The sequence below is a fragment of the Artemia franciscana genome, chromosome 1, assembly GCF_032884065.1.
Source record: "Artemia franciscana chromosome 1, ASM3288406v1, whole genome shotgun sequence".
Classification (NCBI taxonomy): Eukaryota; Metazoa; Arthropoda; class Branchiopoda; order Anostraca; family Artemiidae; genus Artemia; species Artemia franciscana.
In genome coordinates this window covers 29496292-29509114 of record NC_088863.1, presented here as the reverse complement: position 1 = coordinate 29509114, position 12823 = coordinate 29496292, and the positions used below count along the sequence as shown (strand labels likewise).

General features: G+C 32.5%; 1 protein-coding gene across 3 annotated transcripts in view; it reads left to right on the top strand.

The window, feature by feature from the left end:
- The window catches only part of LOC136028245 (uncharacterized), a 306509-nt gene extending 295166 nt beyond the window's left edge, over positions 1 to 11343 (top strand). For 2 of the 3 annotated variants that reach the window (XM_065705985.1, XM_065705977.1), the window contains exons 30-31: positions 3683 to 3788; positions 9656 to 11343. In XM_065705985.1, the coding sequence (XP_065562057.1) occupies positions 3683 to 3788; positions 9656 to 9996 (447 nt within the window). In that variant the 3' untranslated portion in view covers positions 9997 to 11343. Of the gene's footprint in view, positions 1 to 3682; positions 3789 to 3837; positions 4383 to 9655 lie in introns of those variants that run through there. The other variant, XM_065705994.1, reaches the window with a different exon arrangement.
- Positions 11344 to 12823: the final 1480 nt, after the last annotated feature.

Here is a 12823-nt window from a genome sequence, read left to right as displayed (position 1 = left end):
TGAACATGCAACATATAATGGTCCAAGGGAAAACAATCTGTATTCAGATCTATACCTCATGATTCTAATGATTGCCCTTGAGCTTTGTTGATGGTGATTGCTAATCGACCATTCCCTGTCCCGGTGTCCCGGTCGTCATTTACATCCCCCTGTTTCCCCCGGTGTCCCCGTTGTAGTTGTGTCCCTGTGTCCCGGTCGTCATTTATATTCCCTGTGTCCCGGTCGTCATTTGTATCCCGGTGTACCGGTCTGTATATACATTCGTTTTTTAGTTTTGTTCTTCTCCTTTATTTTTTTCCTTTTTTTTTCTTTTTTAGTTTATTTAGATTTTTAGATTTTTTTGTTTTTTTATTAGTTTTTAGTTTTTTTTTTCTTTTTAGTTTTTTTGTAGTTTTTACCTTCTTTTTAGTTTTGTTAATTTTTTTTTTACTTATGTCCTGGTCGTCATTTATACTCCCTGTGTCCCGGTGCTTTGTTGATTGCTAATCGAACATTCCTTTTGTCCTGGTCGCTTTCTCTTTGAGTGTCGTCATTTATTTTTTTCTTTTTTAGTTCTTTTAGTTTTTACCTTTTTTAGTTTTTTTTAGTTTTTTAGATGAAATTTTTTTTAGTTTTTTCCTTTTTTTCTTTTTAGTTTTTTATTGGTTTTTACCTTTATGTTAGCTTATTTTTCAGTTTTTTCCTTTTTTTTTAGTTTTTTTTTTTTTATTTTTTTTAGTTTTTTACCTTTTTTTAGTTTTTTTAGTTTTTTTAGTTTTTTAGCTTTTTTACTTTTTTTATTAGTTTTTAGTTTTTTTGTTTTGCCTTTTTTTAGTTTTTTCAGTTTTTTTTTTAGTTTTTTATTGGTTTTTACCTTTATTTTAGCTTATTTTTCAGTTTTTTCCTTTTTTTTAGTTTTTTTTAGTTTTTAGTTTTTTTAGTTTTTTACCTTTTTTTAGTTTTTTTAGTTTTTTTAGTTTTTTAGCTTTTTTATTTTTTTTATTAGTTTTTAGTTTTTTTGTAGTTTTTGCCTTTTTTTTAGTTTTTTTAGTTTTTTAGCTTTTTTATTAGTTTTTAGTTTTTTTTGTAGTTTTTGCCTTTTTTTAGTTTTTTTAGTTTTTTAGCTTTTTTATTTTTTTATTAGTTTTTAGTTTTTTTTTGTAGTTTTTGCCTTTTTTTAGTTTTTTCAGTTTTGACGTCACCTGATCCAGTTTTTTCAGGTGACGTCACCTGATCCACGATCCACAGATCCACAGACAACTTATTTTTATATATATAGATAGTTTTTTTTTTTACTTATGTCCTGGTCGTCATTTATACTCCCTGTGTCCCGGTGCTTTGTTGATTGCTAATCGAACATTCCTTTTGTCCTGGTCGCTTTCTCTTTGAGTGTCGTCATTTATTTTTTTCTTTTTTAGTTCTTTTAGTTTTTACCTTTTTTAGTTTTTGTTAGTTTTTTAGATGAAAATTTTTTTTAGTTTTTTCCTCTTTTTCTTTTTAGTTTTTTATTGGTTTTTACCTTTATTTTAGCTTATTTTTCAGTTTTTTCCTTTTTTTTAGTTTTTTTTAGTTTTTAGTTTTTTTAGTTTTTTACCTTTTTTTAGTTTTTTTAGTTTTTTTAGTTTTTTAGCTTTTTTATTTTTTTTATTAGTTTTTAGTTTTTTTTTGTAGTTTTTGCCTTTTTTTAGTTTTTTTAGTTTTTTAGCTTTTTTATTAGTTTTTAGTTTTTTTTGTAGTTTTTGCCTTTTTTTAGTTTTTTTAGTTTTTTAGCTTTTTTATTTTTTTTATTAGTTTTTAGTTTTTTTGTAGTTTTTGCCTTTTTTTAGTTTTTTCAGTTTTGACGTCACCTGATCCAGTTTTTTCAGGTGACGTCACCTGATCCATCCACAGACAGACAGACAACTTATTTTTATATATATATATATATATATATATATATATATATATATATATCTCTCTCTCTCTCTCTATATATATATATATATATATATATATATATGTTTTTAACTACGTAAAACTTGCGAATATACAACATTCTTCGCTGTCCCATTGTCTGTGCATGTAAATAGATTGTTAGGTTTACTGACTCTTGAACATGCAACATATAATTGTCTATGGGAAAAACAATCCGTATTCAGATCTAAACCGCATTTTTCTGAGGATTGCACTTGAGCTTTGTTGATGATGATTGCTAATCGAATATTTCCTGTCTCCCCGTCGTCATTTATATACCCCCCTGTCCCCCCCGGCATTCCTGTTGTAGCTGTGTCCCTGTGTCCCGGTCGTCATATATATTCCCTGTGTCCCGGTCGTCATTTGTGTCCCAGTGTTCCGGTCTGTAATTTTTCTTTGAGTGTCCCGGTCGTCATTTATATTCCTTGTGTCCTGGTCGCCATTTTTGTCCCGATGTCACGGTCTGTAATTTCTCTTTAAGTGTCCCTGTCGTCATTTATATATATATATATATATATATATATATATATATATATATATATATATATATATATATATATATATATATATATATATTATATATATATATATATATATATATATATATATATATATATATATATATATATATATATATATATATATATATATATATATATATATATATATATCCTCTTAGAATTTTCAATCACAGAATATACTAACTAAAAAAAAAAAGAAGGAAAAGGTAACACAATTAGGCATACAAAATTTTGTTCGAAAATGGGCTAAATTCTTAGCAATGTGGAAGCCAAATATGCCCCAGGACAGACTTTGGCACAAAATAAATAATTCAATTGACTTTTTGATGTTTGGTTTGATTATAGAACGGTTGGAAATGGTCATATGTACCCTACCTATTTCATCTTTTTGATAATCAAAAGACATTACAAATTTCTGCTTCGCTTAGAGATAAACGTTGTCCAGTTTAGAGGAATAAGCCTCTTCGGTATTTTCTGTACCTAAAAACCCGGCGTGTCCTTATGTATTCGATGCCTCTTATTTTAAAATTCTGTTTTTGTGCAAAACTAAAATAGATAGTGGTATTTCCCTACTGGGCCTCAACCTGCCTGTTTGTCCTTAGTGAAGCCCCTGTGGAGAAAAATGAAGAAGAATATGTTTGTGCATAGGATTGACTTAGTTTGTATATTGTTGTTTGTGCATTTTTATCAAAGAGCCTCCATTGTCTATATAAATTGGACCTGGATGGTCCAATAGACTTGGACTATAGACTTTTATAATGTGGGGTCCTATGTAGCATCGTTTACCACTTGTTTAGGTATTTTTATTGTTATTAGCCATATAAATGTTCAGCAAGACATAACAGGAATAAATTTGCCTGGACCAACATACAGTTTAAGTCTACACGCATGTGTACATTTGTCTGAACCATCAATCATATTTCATTTTTATTCCTACTGACATCGTTGTTACTACATAACTCTAATTTGTCCCAAGCCTAGTGAACAAATTCATGTATCCGGCATCATTATTCCTGTATCTAATAATTTTTTCTTATCCGATTTTTAAAATCATCAACACCGAATGGGTACTTCGCATGTACTTCTTTGGTCTCCTAGAAGACCGATTATTTATTAGCTTAGAAGGCCAGTGACGAGATATATTTTAAAGTACCTTTTCTTTCGAAAGTCTTGTCCAATCATTTTCTAGGTATTGATTTGTTCTTTTTAATAAATAGCTTTTATTATAGTTGGTCGTTGCTCCCAATTATTCTTCAGAAGAAAAAGGAAATTTCGGTCTTAGGACTGAACCTGAATTGAGGGAACCGGAGAAATTTCAATCAATTGAACGAGATGGTAGGTTTTTTCAAAAATATATTTTTTAATTTCATTTTCTTTTTCACAGGTTTCCATCAAAGTAATTCACGTACGAACACCCAATAGACTTATATTGGTTTCTTGTCAAAAAGATGAAAGCCGTTCCACAAGACATGAAGATTCCGTTTGCTTTTCAGATATGTTACAAAGTTACATAAACAGTATCGAAAACTTCGCACCGATCATTAAAGGGGAAACGCTTGGAAATGTTGTGTTGAATTTTTTCCTATCTCTTAGGTTAGACTTAGAAAAACGTGTGTGCAAAGGAACTGATGGATTGATGGTTTCAGAACATTGGGATAGAGAAAATTCAAAAGAGTCTGAAAATTCATTGGAGTAATAAAAGAAAGGGTTGTTTTTATGGTGTTTCTAGCAAACGCAATTAAGTTTTAACCAGAGTAATGAAAGCACTACTAACTGACATGTATAAAACGAGATGAAAGGAAAGGCATTATTTCTTAAAGCAGTTCAGACTAGATCTCCCTAAAATCGCGGAAGCTGCTGAGATCATCGGTGGCCGGGCAGATAGTGCATATGCAGTAAAACTAAAATCCCTATTGACTATTGTCACATCCTCCGATCTGGTAGTAACCATTTCCTCTCTTAGAAATATATCTAGACTAATTTTACCACCCTATTCGCTATAAAGAGCTTCGACCTTGTATCTGCAGCGAGCCATGTTAAGGACATCCTTAACCAGTTGCAAGTCAAGTGTTGGGGGAGAGAAAGTTAGTTCAAAAACACATTTGACGAGGTAACTATAGTAGCAACTGAGCCATTTTTAGGAAGAGTAGTCATAAGGATAAGGAAAAAGGGAACGAATGAGATTAATGTACCATTCAGTTCAAATGACGAATATTATAGACAATCATTCTTTATTTCTCTGTTGCACACGATCATTTTGGGCTTCAAAAGTCATTTTTTGCATAATGGCAGGACACTTTTAAGCTCAGCATTCTCTTCCCAATAAATCTTATGAAACAAACAAATAACAATTCACTGATACAATTCAAGACTTTTCAGCTCGAATGGTGATTAGTAATTGGTTTCCCCTCCCAATTTGCTTGTAAATCTGCCCTGAGTCGAGAAGTGACAAATGTGGGAAACTCGGTGGCTTCGTCTGAGAGAAAGCATGTAATTAGGGGTAGAATACCTAAAACCTTAAGGGAAACCTTTCAGAAACAGAAATGCGATACTAATATTTTCCCGAATATTTTAACACTCTTGCAGATCCTCGGGGCCCCTTTCTGTCAGTGTAGCGTCTGTTGAACGATATTCTTATACTTTGAGAAAACTGAAAGCGTGGATAAGAAATAAAATAACTGAGAAAAGGCTCACTGGAGTTGCCCTTCATGTTTCACGTTATAAGTTTAAAAAGTACTATTGACTGAATTGCTAATAGTGGAAATAGGAGGCAAGAGTGCTTCTTTAAATATAGTTTTGTAGATACATTTACAGAATAAACAGCTAAATGACGGATAAAAACAGAGGCGTGGAACTTTCAATATGAGCAAGTTACGTCAAGCTTTATCTAAACTTAGAAGTTTTCGCAACGAGCCATCCCAATCCCTAAAATACTGGATCCACTACTAAGAGCGATATGCTAAAAAAACGTTTTATATCAACTATGTCAAGAATAAAAAGGCCTAGTTATTCTAATCTGCTTGAAGTGTGGTTTTTATCTGAAATATATACTACATAATATATAAAATGTGTCTCACGGCCTTCAGTAAATAAGGCACTTTCAGTTACTAAGTGGCTACATTTGTTGCACTTTATTTAAAAAGTTTCCTGGAAAGGACTAGTTTAAATTTGGCTCGAAGAGGGGGTTGTATAATATGTAAATATTAGCCATTTACTTTAAGGTTTGTCCCTAAAAAAAATACTAACAAATAAATTTATAAAGACACATCCGTGACTCTATATCTCAAGAAACAACAAATGATTTCTGTTTTCTTATATAAGGGGGCTACAATTTACATTTTAAAGCTTTCAGACATAAAGAACTAATGGTATAATTTTCCATATATACCATATCATTCTTTAGCATCGCTTGCTGATTAAAATGAAATAATGCAAATAGCTATATGTTTAAGACTACTTACAGATATCTTCAAACTTTAGCAAAGGCTAAGAGATGTCTTCAGCACGTGATTATAGATACCTTCAAGCACGTGTTGACAAAGGGTAAGATTTATGAATGATAGTGTTCTTCTTTATTTTTAAAGTAACGCTAGTACTGTCGAAATCAAAGATTGGAATTGCAAGAACATAGTTGGAAAGGCTATGTCAACTGCAATTTTTTTCAAGCATTGTTTATTTATTTCGTTTACCAGACTTCTTATGCAGAAAGGGAGTATTGTTTATTTATTTCGTTTACCAGACTTCTTATGCAGAAAGGGAGACTGCGGTTCTAAGTTTTTGTTGTTTTTTTTCCAATTCTCAAAATTTGTGCATTAAATTTTCATTCTTATTAATCAAAAAGTCAGGCTTGAAAGTTGAACCTCAAACTTCATTTATGGATGTTCTGCTTACTCTTAAACTCTTTCATCTACAGGACTTCTCCGAATATCTAATTATTTTATATTTTCTTATTTAAATGTACTCAGCTGGATGTTTACAATAAGGAATTCAGCTGATGCTAATTTCCAAAATTAGTCTTCTGAACAGTTGGACAACAGAACAATTCGACTTCTGAAATAGAGAAGCTTATGAACCCTGAATATTTATTTTGGCTCATCAACATAAACTTAGACCAATGCAAAACTTAATTCAAATAAAAAGACATGTTTTGAATGTTATCAAACAGTTCGGTTTGATAAAACCGGCTCAATAGTAAACGAAACCCTAAAAAACGGATTTTCGATGCTAAAAGATATGTCAAAAGAATTGGATTTTTATGCTGATTTTACATATATAAGTTTCATCAAATTTAGTCTTTGTCATCAAAAGTTACGAGCCTGAGAAAATTTGCTTTATTTTGGAAAATAGGGGGTAACACCCCCTAAAAGTCATAGGATCTAAACGAAAATCACACCATCGTATTCAGCGTATCAGAGAACCCTATAGAAAAAATTCCAAGGTACAATCTACAAAAATATGGAATTTCGTATTTTTTGCCAGAAGACAAATCACGGGTGCGTGTTTATTTGTTTTTTGGGGTTTTTTTCCAGGGGTCATCGTATCGACCGAGTGGTCCTAGAGTGTTGCAAGAGGGCTGATTCTAACGGAAATAAAAAGTTCTAGTGCCCTTTTTAAGTGACCAAAAAAATTGGAGGGCACCTAGGCCCCCTCCCACGCTCATTTTTTCCCAAAGTCAACGGATCAAAATTTTGAGATAGCCATTTTGTTCCGTATAGTCAAAAAACATAATATCTATGTCTTTGGGGATGTCTTACCCCCCACAGTCCCTGGGGGAGGGGCTGCAGGTTACAAACCTTGACCAATGTTTACATACAGTAATGGTTACTGGGAAGTGTACCGACGGTATCAGGGGGATTTTTTTTTGTTTGGGTGAGGGGTTCAGGGGAGGGGGCTATATGGGAGGATCTTTCCTTGGAGGAATATTTCATGGGGGGAGAGAAATTCAATGAAAAGGGCGCAGGACTTTCTAGCATTACTATAAAAAAAAACAATGAAAATATAAACATGAAAAAGTTTTTTCAATTGAAAGTAAGCAGAAGCATTAAAACTTAAAACGAACAGAGATTATTACGCATATGAGGGGTTTTAAAAATACTTTAGCATAAAGAGCGAGGTATTTAGGAGGAGATAAATACTTCGCTCTTTATGCTAAAAATTTTTTAAGTAATTTCAACTATTTATTCTACGGCCTTTCTGATTCAGGGGTCTTTCTTAAAGAATTGGGATAAAACAAGATTTAGTGTGAAGAGCGAGGTATTAACGTGGGGACCAACCCCCTCATATATATAATCAAAAATATAAGAATATAAAAGTTTGTTACGTAAGTTAATTCTTAAGTTACGTATTTTTTTTTTACTAATAAAAACGTTCGTTAAAAATTAAAAGATCTAGTTGCCTTTTTAAGTAATCGAGAAATTGGAAGGCAACTAGGCCTCCTTCCCCACCCCTTATTTCTCAAAATCGTCTGATCAAAACTAAGAGAAAGCCATTTAGCCAAAAAAAAAAGAATTAATATGCAAATTTCATTTTAATAATTTATGTACGGAGAGCCAAAATCAGACATGCATTAATTCAAAAACTTTCAGAAATTAAATAAAAAAACAAGTTTTTTGAAATGAAAGTAAGGAGCGACATTAAAACTTAAAACGAACAGAAATTACTCCGTATATGAAAGGGGCTTTTCCACCTTGACACCCCGCTCCTTGCGCTAAAGTTCGATTCTTTCTCGCAACTCCACTTTTTAAAACAATGAAAAACTTTAGCGTAAGGAGCGGGGTGTCGAGGAGGAAAAGCCCCTTTCATATACGGAGTAATTTCTGTTCGTTTTAAGTTTTAATGTCGCTCCTTACTTTCATTTAAAAAAACTTGTTTTTTTATTTAATTATGTGTAAAGTCATATTTTAACTTACCAGTTTTCGATAACTACGAAACTTATAAAGCACGCGCCGAATATACTCTTCTAACTTTGTCTGTAGTTGCATTCAAGATTAATATAACTGAAAAATAACCTTTGCATTGAATATTATTATGACCTGGAAGCCGTTGTGATGAAATGGCATTCTTTTGCTTTCTCTTTCCTAACTATTATGTGTTATTCCAAGTTTTGACGAAAGTTCTTGTTATTGTTAAGTTTTTCAAGATTCTATTCAACCATTGTCAACATTGACCAGCTAGACAATATCATTCTAAACAAGCCGTTCAATGTAATAAGACGGTAAGATACAAGAAATATACAGTAACAAGGTAATCCAGGAGTACGATTAGTGGCTATAGTCTATCATTCGCATTCAGAACAGTAAAAAAGCCTACTGGAAGTCCTACTGGCTTTGAACTCTAGCTCTTCAGACATTCTTTCTTTGTACCACTAAAATAGTTCTGCCTAACTTTGTCATTCTATCTGATTTTTATATGCTGGACGTTTCTCTTCATGTTTTACTCCTGAAGCTTTACTGAACAAAATCTCATTTTAGGGCCATCAGTTCAAATTCTACGTCTTGCGAGCGAAACTGAATGTTGAAACCTAATGAAACCTAATGTTTGAATAACTTCTTTGATTTTTCTAGAAAAATACAGATAAATCCCCACACTAGTTAAACTAATGAGCTATCGTGAGAAGAGATAACAAGACTTCCTTGATTAGACTGGGACAAAATGACCTTAAAGATGCTTAAAACTCTCTCAAAAGTAGACTAGACCGAAGTAAATATTATTATCGACTTAGATGGACTGATTGACGGCATTGGATTGAAGCAAAGAAAATTAAACAAAAGCTACTGAAGAACAGGAATAAAAAACGTTGAAAATAATATAAGAGAAATGCCGCTATAAAAAGATTCATTGTGCAGCGTCCTGAAATTTTTTTATTACTACTGAATGATAAATTCAGTATGTTTAAATCCTGTTGTACAAAATATAGAATAAAGAATTTTTTCTTTAAGGCCCCTGGCTTTTTTTCCTAGCTGGATGGAAAAGTAAATATGGTTATGAAACTCAAGTCAAATATTAAACCTATTCCAAATTTTTGAAGCAAATAGCAAGAAATGAGTGGGATAATCCCAAAGTAGCTATAATAAATGAAATTATGCCATGTATAAATGGTTAAAAGTATAATTTTGTTTTTCTTCTGACGATATCTTGCAGACAGAATTAACAAGATCATGATAACAGTTCCCCTACTTTCTAATTTCTTTTTCTTTTTTTAGGTTTTAACATTGAGAAGCAGTCTTGCATATTCAACCCTAACACTGTTGGGATTATTTGTGGTCTAGTTACTCTTAATGTTACAGTTGTTTTAGCCGCATGGATACTTTACAAAAGAAAGAAACACCAATGGAATCAGCGACTTGAGGATGAAGAAAAACAAATATATATGAGAAAAAATGTTATATATAAGAGCCCTAACCCATGTGGAACGATGCCGACTGTTGGGAAACTAAGAAGTGTCCCTAGCCTCTCTAGTATTTTTCATCAAACTGCTGTTTCAAATGTGGATTTGCAACAGCCCACTCTTCACTGTTCTAGATCGGCGCAACAAGTGTCATGATAGGCGTGTCGTTAGATTTTATTAGAACATTTCTAGTATTAATTTTTCATTCAATTTTTGTTGCCATCTGCTTACATTCCAATATTCAAAATATTCCTTGTCCTACTCTGAAAGAGGGGGCTTTGTTAAAATTTTTCCCAAAACTGCTTAGTGTGGAGAAAGTGACAAAAATGGGCTGTTTTTCCACCACAGAAAAGAAAAAGTCATGCCCTTATTTTTTGCCACTGTAACTAAGGTAATTTAGTTGCAAGTCAAATTCCCTGAAAAAACCTTATTACACCAGTCAAATTTTTAACCAGTTTTGGGATGGATTTTTCTGTGATTGAGTGTTTTTATCCAGGGCATAGACATGCGCACAATCACACAGTGTTTTGTCCTAGCACATGCCGTTGCATCTTCGACTTTTGCTCTGATAAAATTGAAGTCACCAAGTGTACAATCACTGTTCTAGCGAAAATCCTGTATCTTATGTTTCTTTCTTAAAATCCACCCAGTGCAGTTTTTCCTTCGCAGACAGGGTTACGGAAGATATGTCTACCTCTGAAAAGATTATGAATAGACATTGGCTGATTACAGTAATCCTACACGGTACAAGTGTCTACGAAGCGTAAAAGCGAAACTCTACTTCCATTATATTCCATTCCTCTATGATGTATCTCAAAATATCCCAATTTCAATAATAATGTGTGAAGGTACCCTTTTGCATATGACTTCAATTGTGATTTTAGAAAGTGTAATATTACATTTAAAAACTATATAAGATCCATTGTTTTTAAAATTGGTTACCCCACCTTCGAGTTTAAGCTATCGGTATATTATTACACATGAACCACAGGTTCACAAATATGGTCATATACTCGTAGGAGTAATATTTACTTGTCAAGGCAGTCTAACAATAGTAAAAGCTATAAGAACACGTTTTATTTTTCCAAGGAACAACAGCAGCCAAAGATGAGACAAATATCAAAAGAAAACAGTTAGATGTCTTGAATATCCTGTAAGACCGTAACAGTACATGACATTGCTAACTGTGTTCCGAAATATCTTCTATTGTCGTAATTTTTTTTCTGTCTTTGTCTAGGGAAATTAGACGTAGTGCATATTATTTCTAATAATCTCCACTGCCTGTTTCTCTCTTTTTTATTTAAAATAAATGATAGCTATTTCATTGATTGTAATTTAGAGTGCCTTTTTCTTTTTGAGAAATTGTACTTCAATTTTCTTTTTGAATAGTGCATATTTATAACCTAGAATTTTTCCATTCCCCTTTGGTATGTCATTATTGTAACATTTATTTATAATTTTAACATTCATACGATTTTAATACTGTTGCACGTTTTTCCAATAAAATTTTGAATTACTTTGTCTTTTTATATGAATATTTCCTGTAAGTTTTCTTTCAAAAATTTCAAATGACCGAAGAATATATTCTTATTTATTGTACTTATGTCTTATAGCCACTACAATCAAGTTCTTGGTCTGAGTAGAACCGGTTTTATTCTGTATTTTAGTATGTACTCGGTGATAATCAGCTTATTCTGAGAGAGATAAACTACAATGTAGGTTTATCTCAATTACAATTTTATATAGAGATTTGGTATTTTGGCTAGGTTAGGTTAAGCTAAATATCCTTTAAATACTATTTAATATAATGCGTTCTGGGCAGCCTGATTCCCATAATTCTCGGTTGTAGTTTCCAGAATGTTATTCCTAAAGTATTATATTTTCATCACATTTAGGTATATTTCATTAAGATAAACCTAACCTATGTTAAATTCTTGTGTGGTGGCTATAAGACATAAGTGCCTTATTTATAAACCACACTTGGAGCCAGGGAGCAACAATCAAATAGTTCGTGGCAACGAATTGTAAGTAAGAAGCGACCCGACTCAATAGTATCTGAAACTCTAAAAACTGGACTTTTGATACCAATATATTTATCAAAAGAATTGAATTTCTATTCTGATTTTAAATATTTAAGTTTGTTATGTTTAGCTATACCCATCAAAGGTGACGAGCCTGAGAAATTTACCTGATTTTCAAAAAAGGGGGAAAACCCCCTAAAATTCAAACAATTTTAATGAAAATCGTATCATCAGATTCGGCTTATCAGAGAACCCTGCCGTATAGGTTTCAAGCTCCTATCTGCAAAAATGTGGAATTCTGTACTTTTTGCCAAAAGAAAGATCACGAATGCTTGTTGGTTATTTATTTTTTTTCCCAGGGGTGATCGTGTAGATCCAGCGGGTCTAGAACATCGATAGAGGACTCATTTTAAAATAAATTAAAAGTTCTAGTGCCATTTTTAATTGACAAAAAAAATGAGGCCAACTAGGCCCCCTCCCACGCCACTTTTTTGCCAAAATCGTCTGATCAAAATTCCGAGATTTCCATTTTGTTCAGCATAGTTCAAAAGCCTAATAACTATGTTTTAGGAGATGGGCCCTGGGGAAAGGTCTAAGTTATAAAATTTGCCCATTGTTTATGTATAGTATTTATATAGTATCTAGTATTTTAGAAAGTGTGCAAACATTTTTCGGGTGAGGAAGGGAGGACAAAGTTTTCCCGGGGGACTTCGAACAGGGATAGTTTTCCATGGAGAAAGAATTTTCCAGGGGTGAACTTTACAGGGGAAATTGTATACTGGGGGAATTTGCCAGAATTCCCATTCGAAATTTCTCTATTAGTCTTGCTCTCTCTTTACTGAATCAATTCCACGCGTGGAGTTCTTAAGGGTAATTGTCAGGGGTAAATTTCCATTAGAATTGAATTTTCGAGAGATTATTTCCGTGGAAGGGGGATTTTTCAGTGGAGGTGGAGCCATATT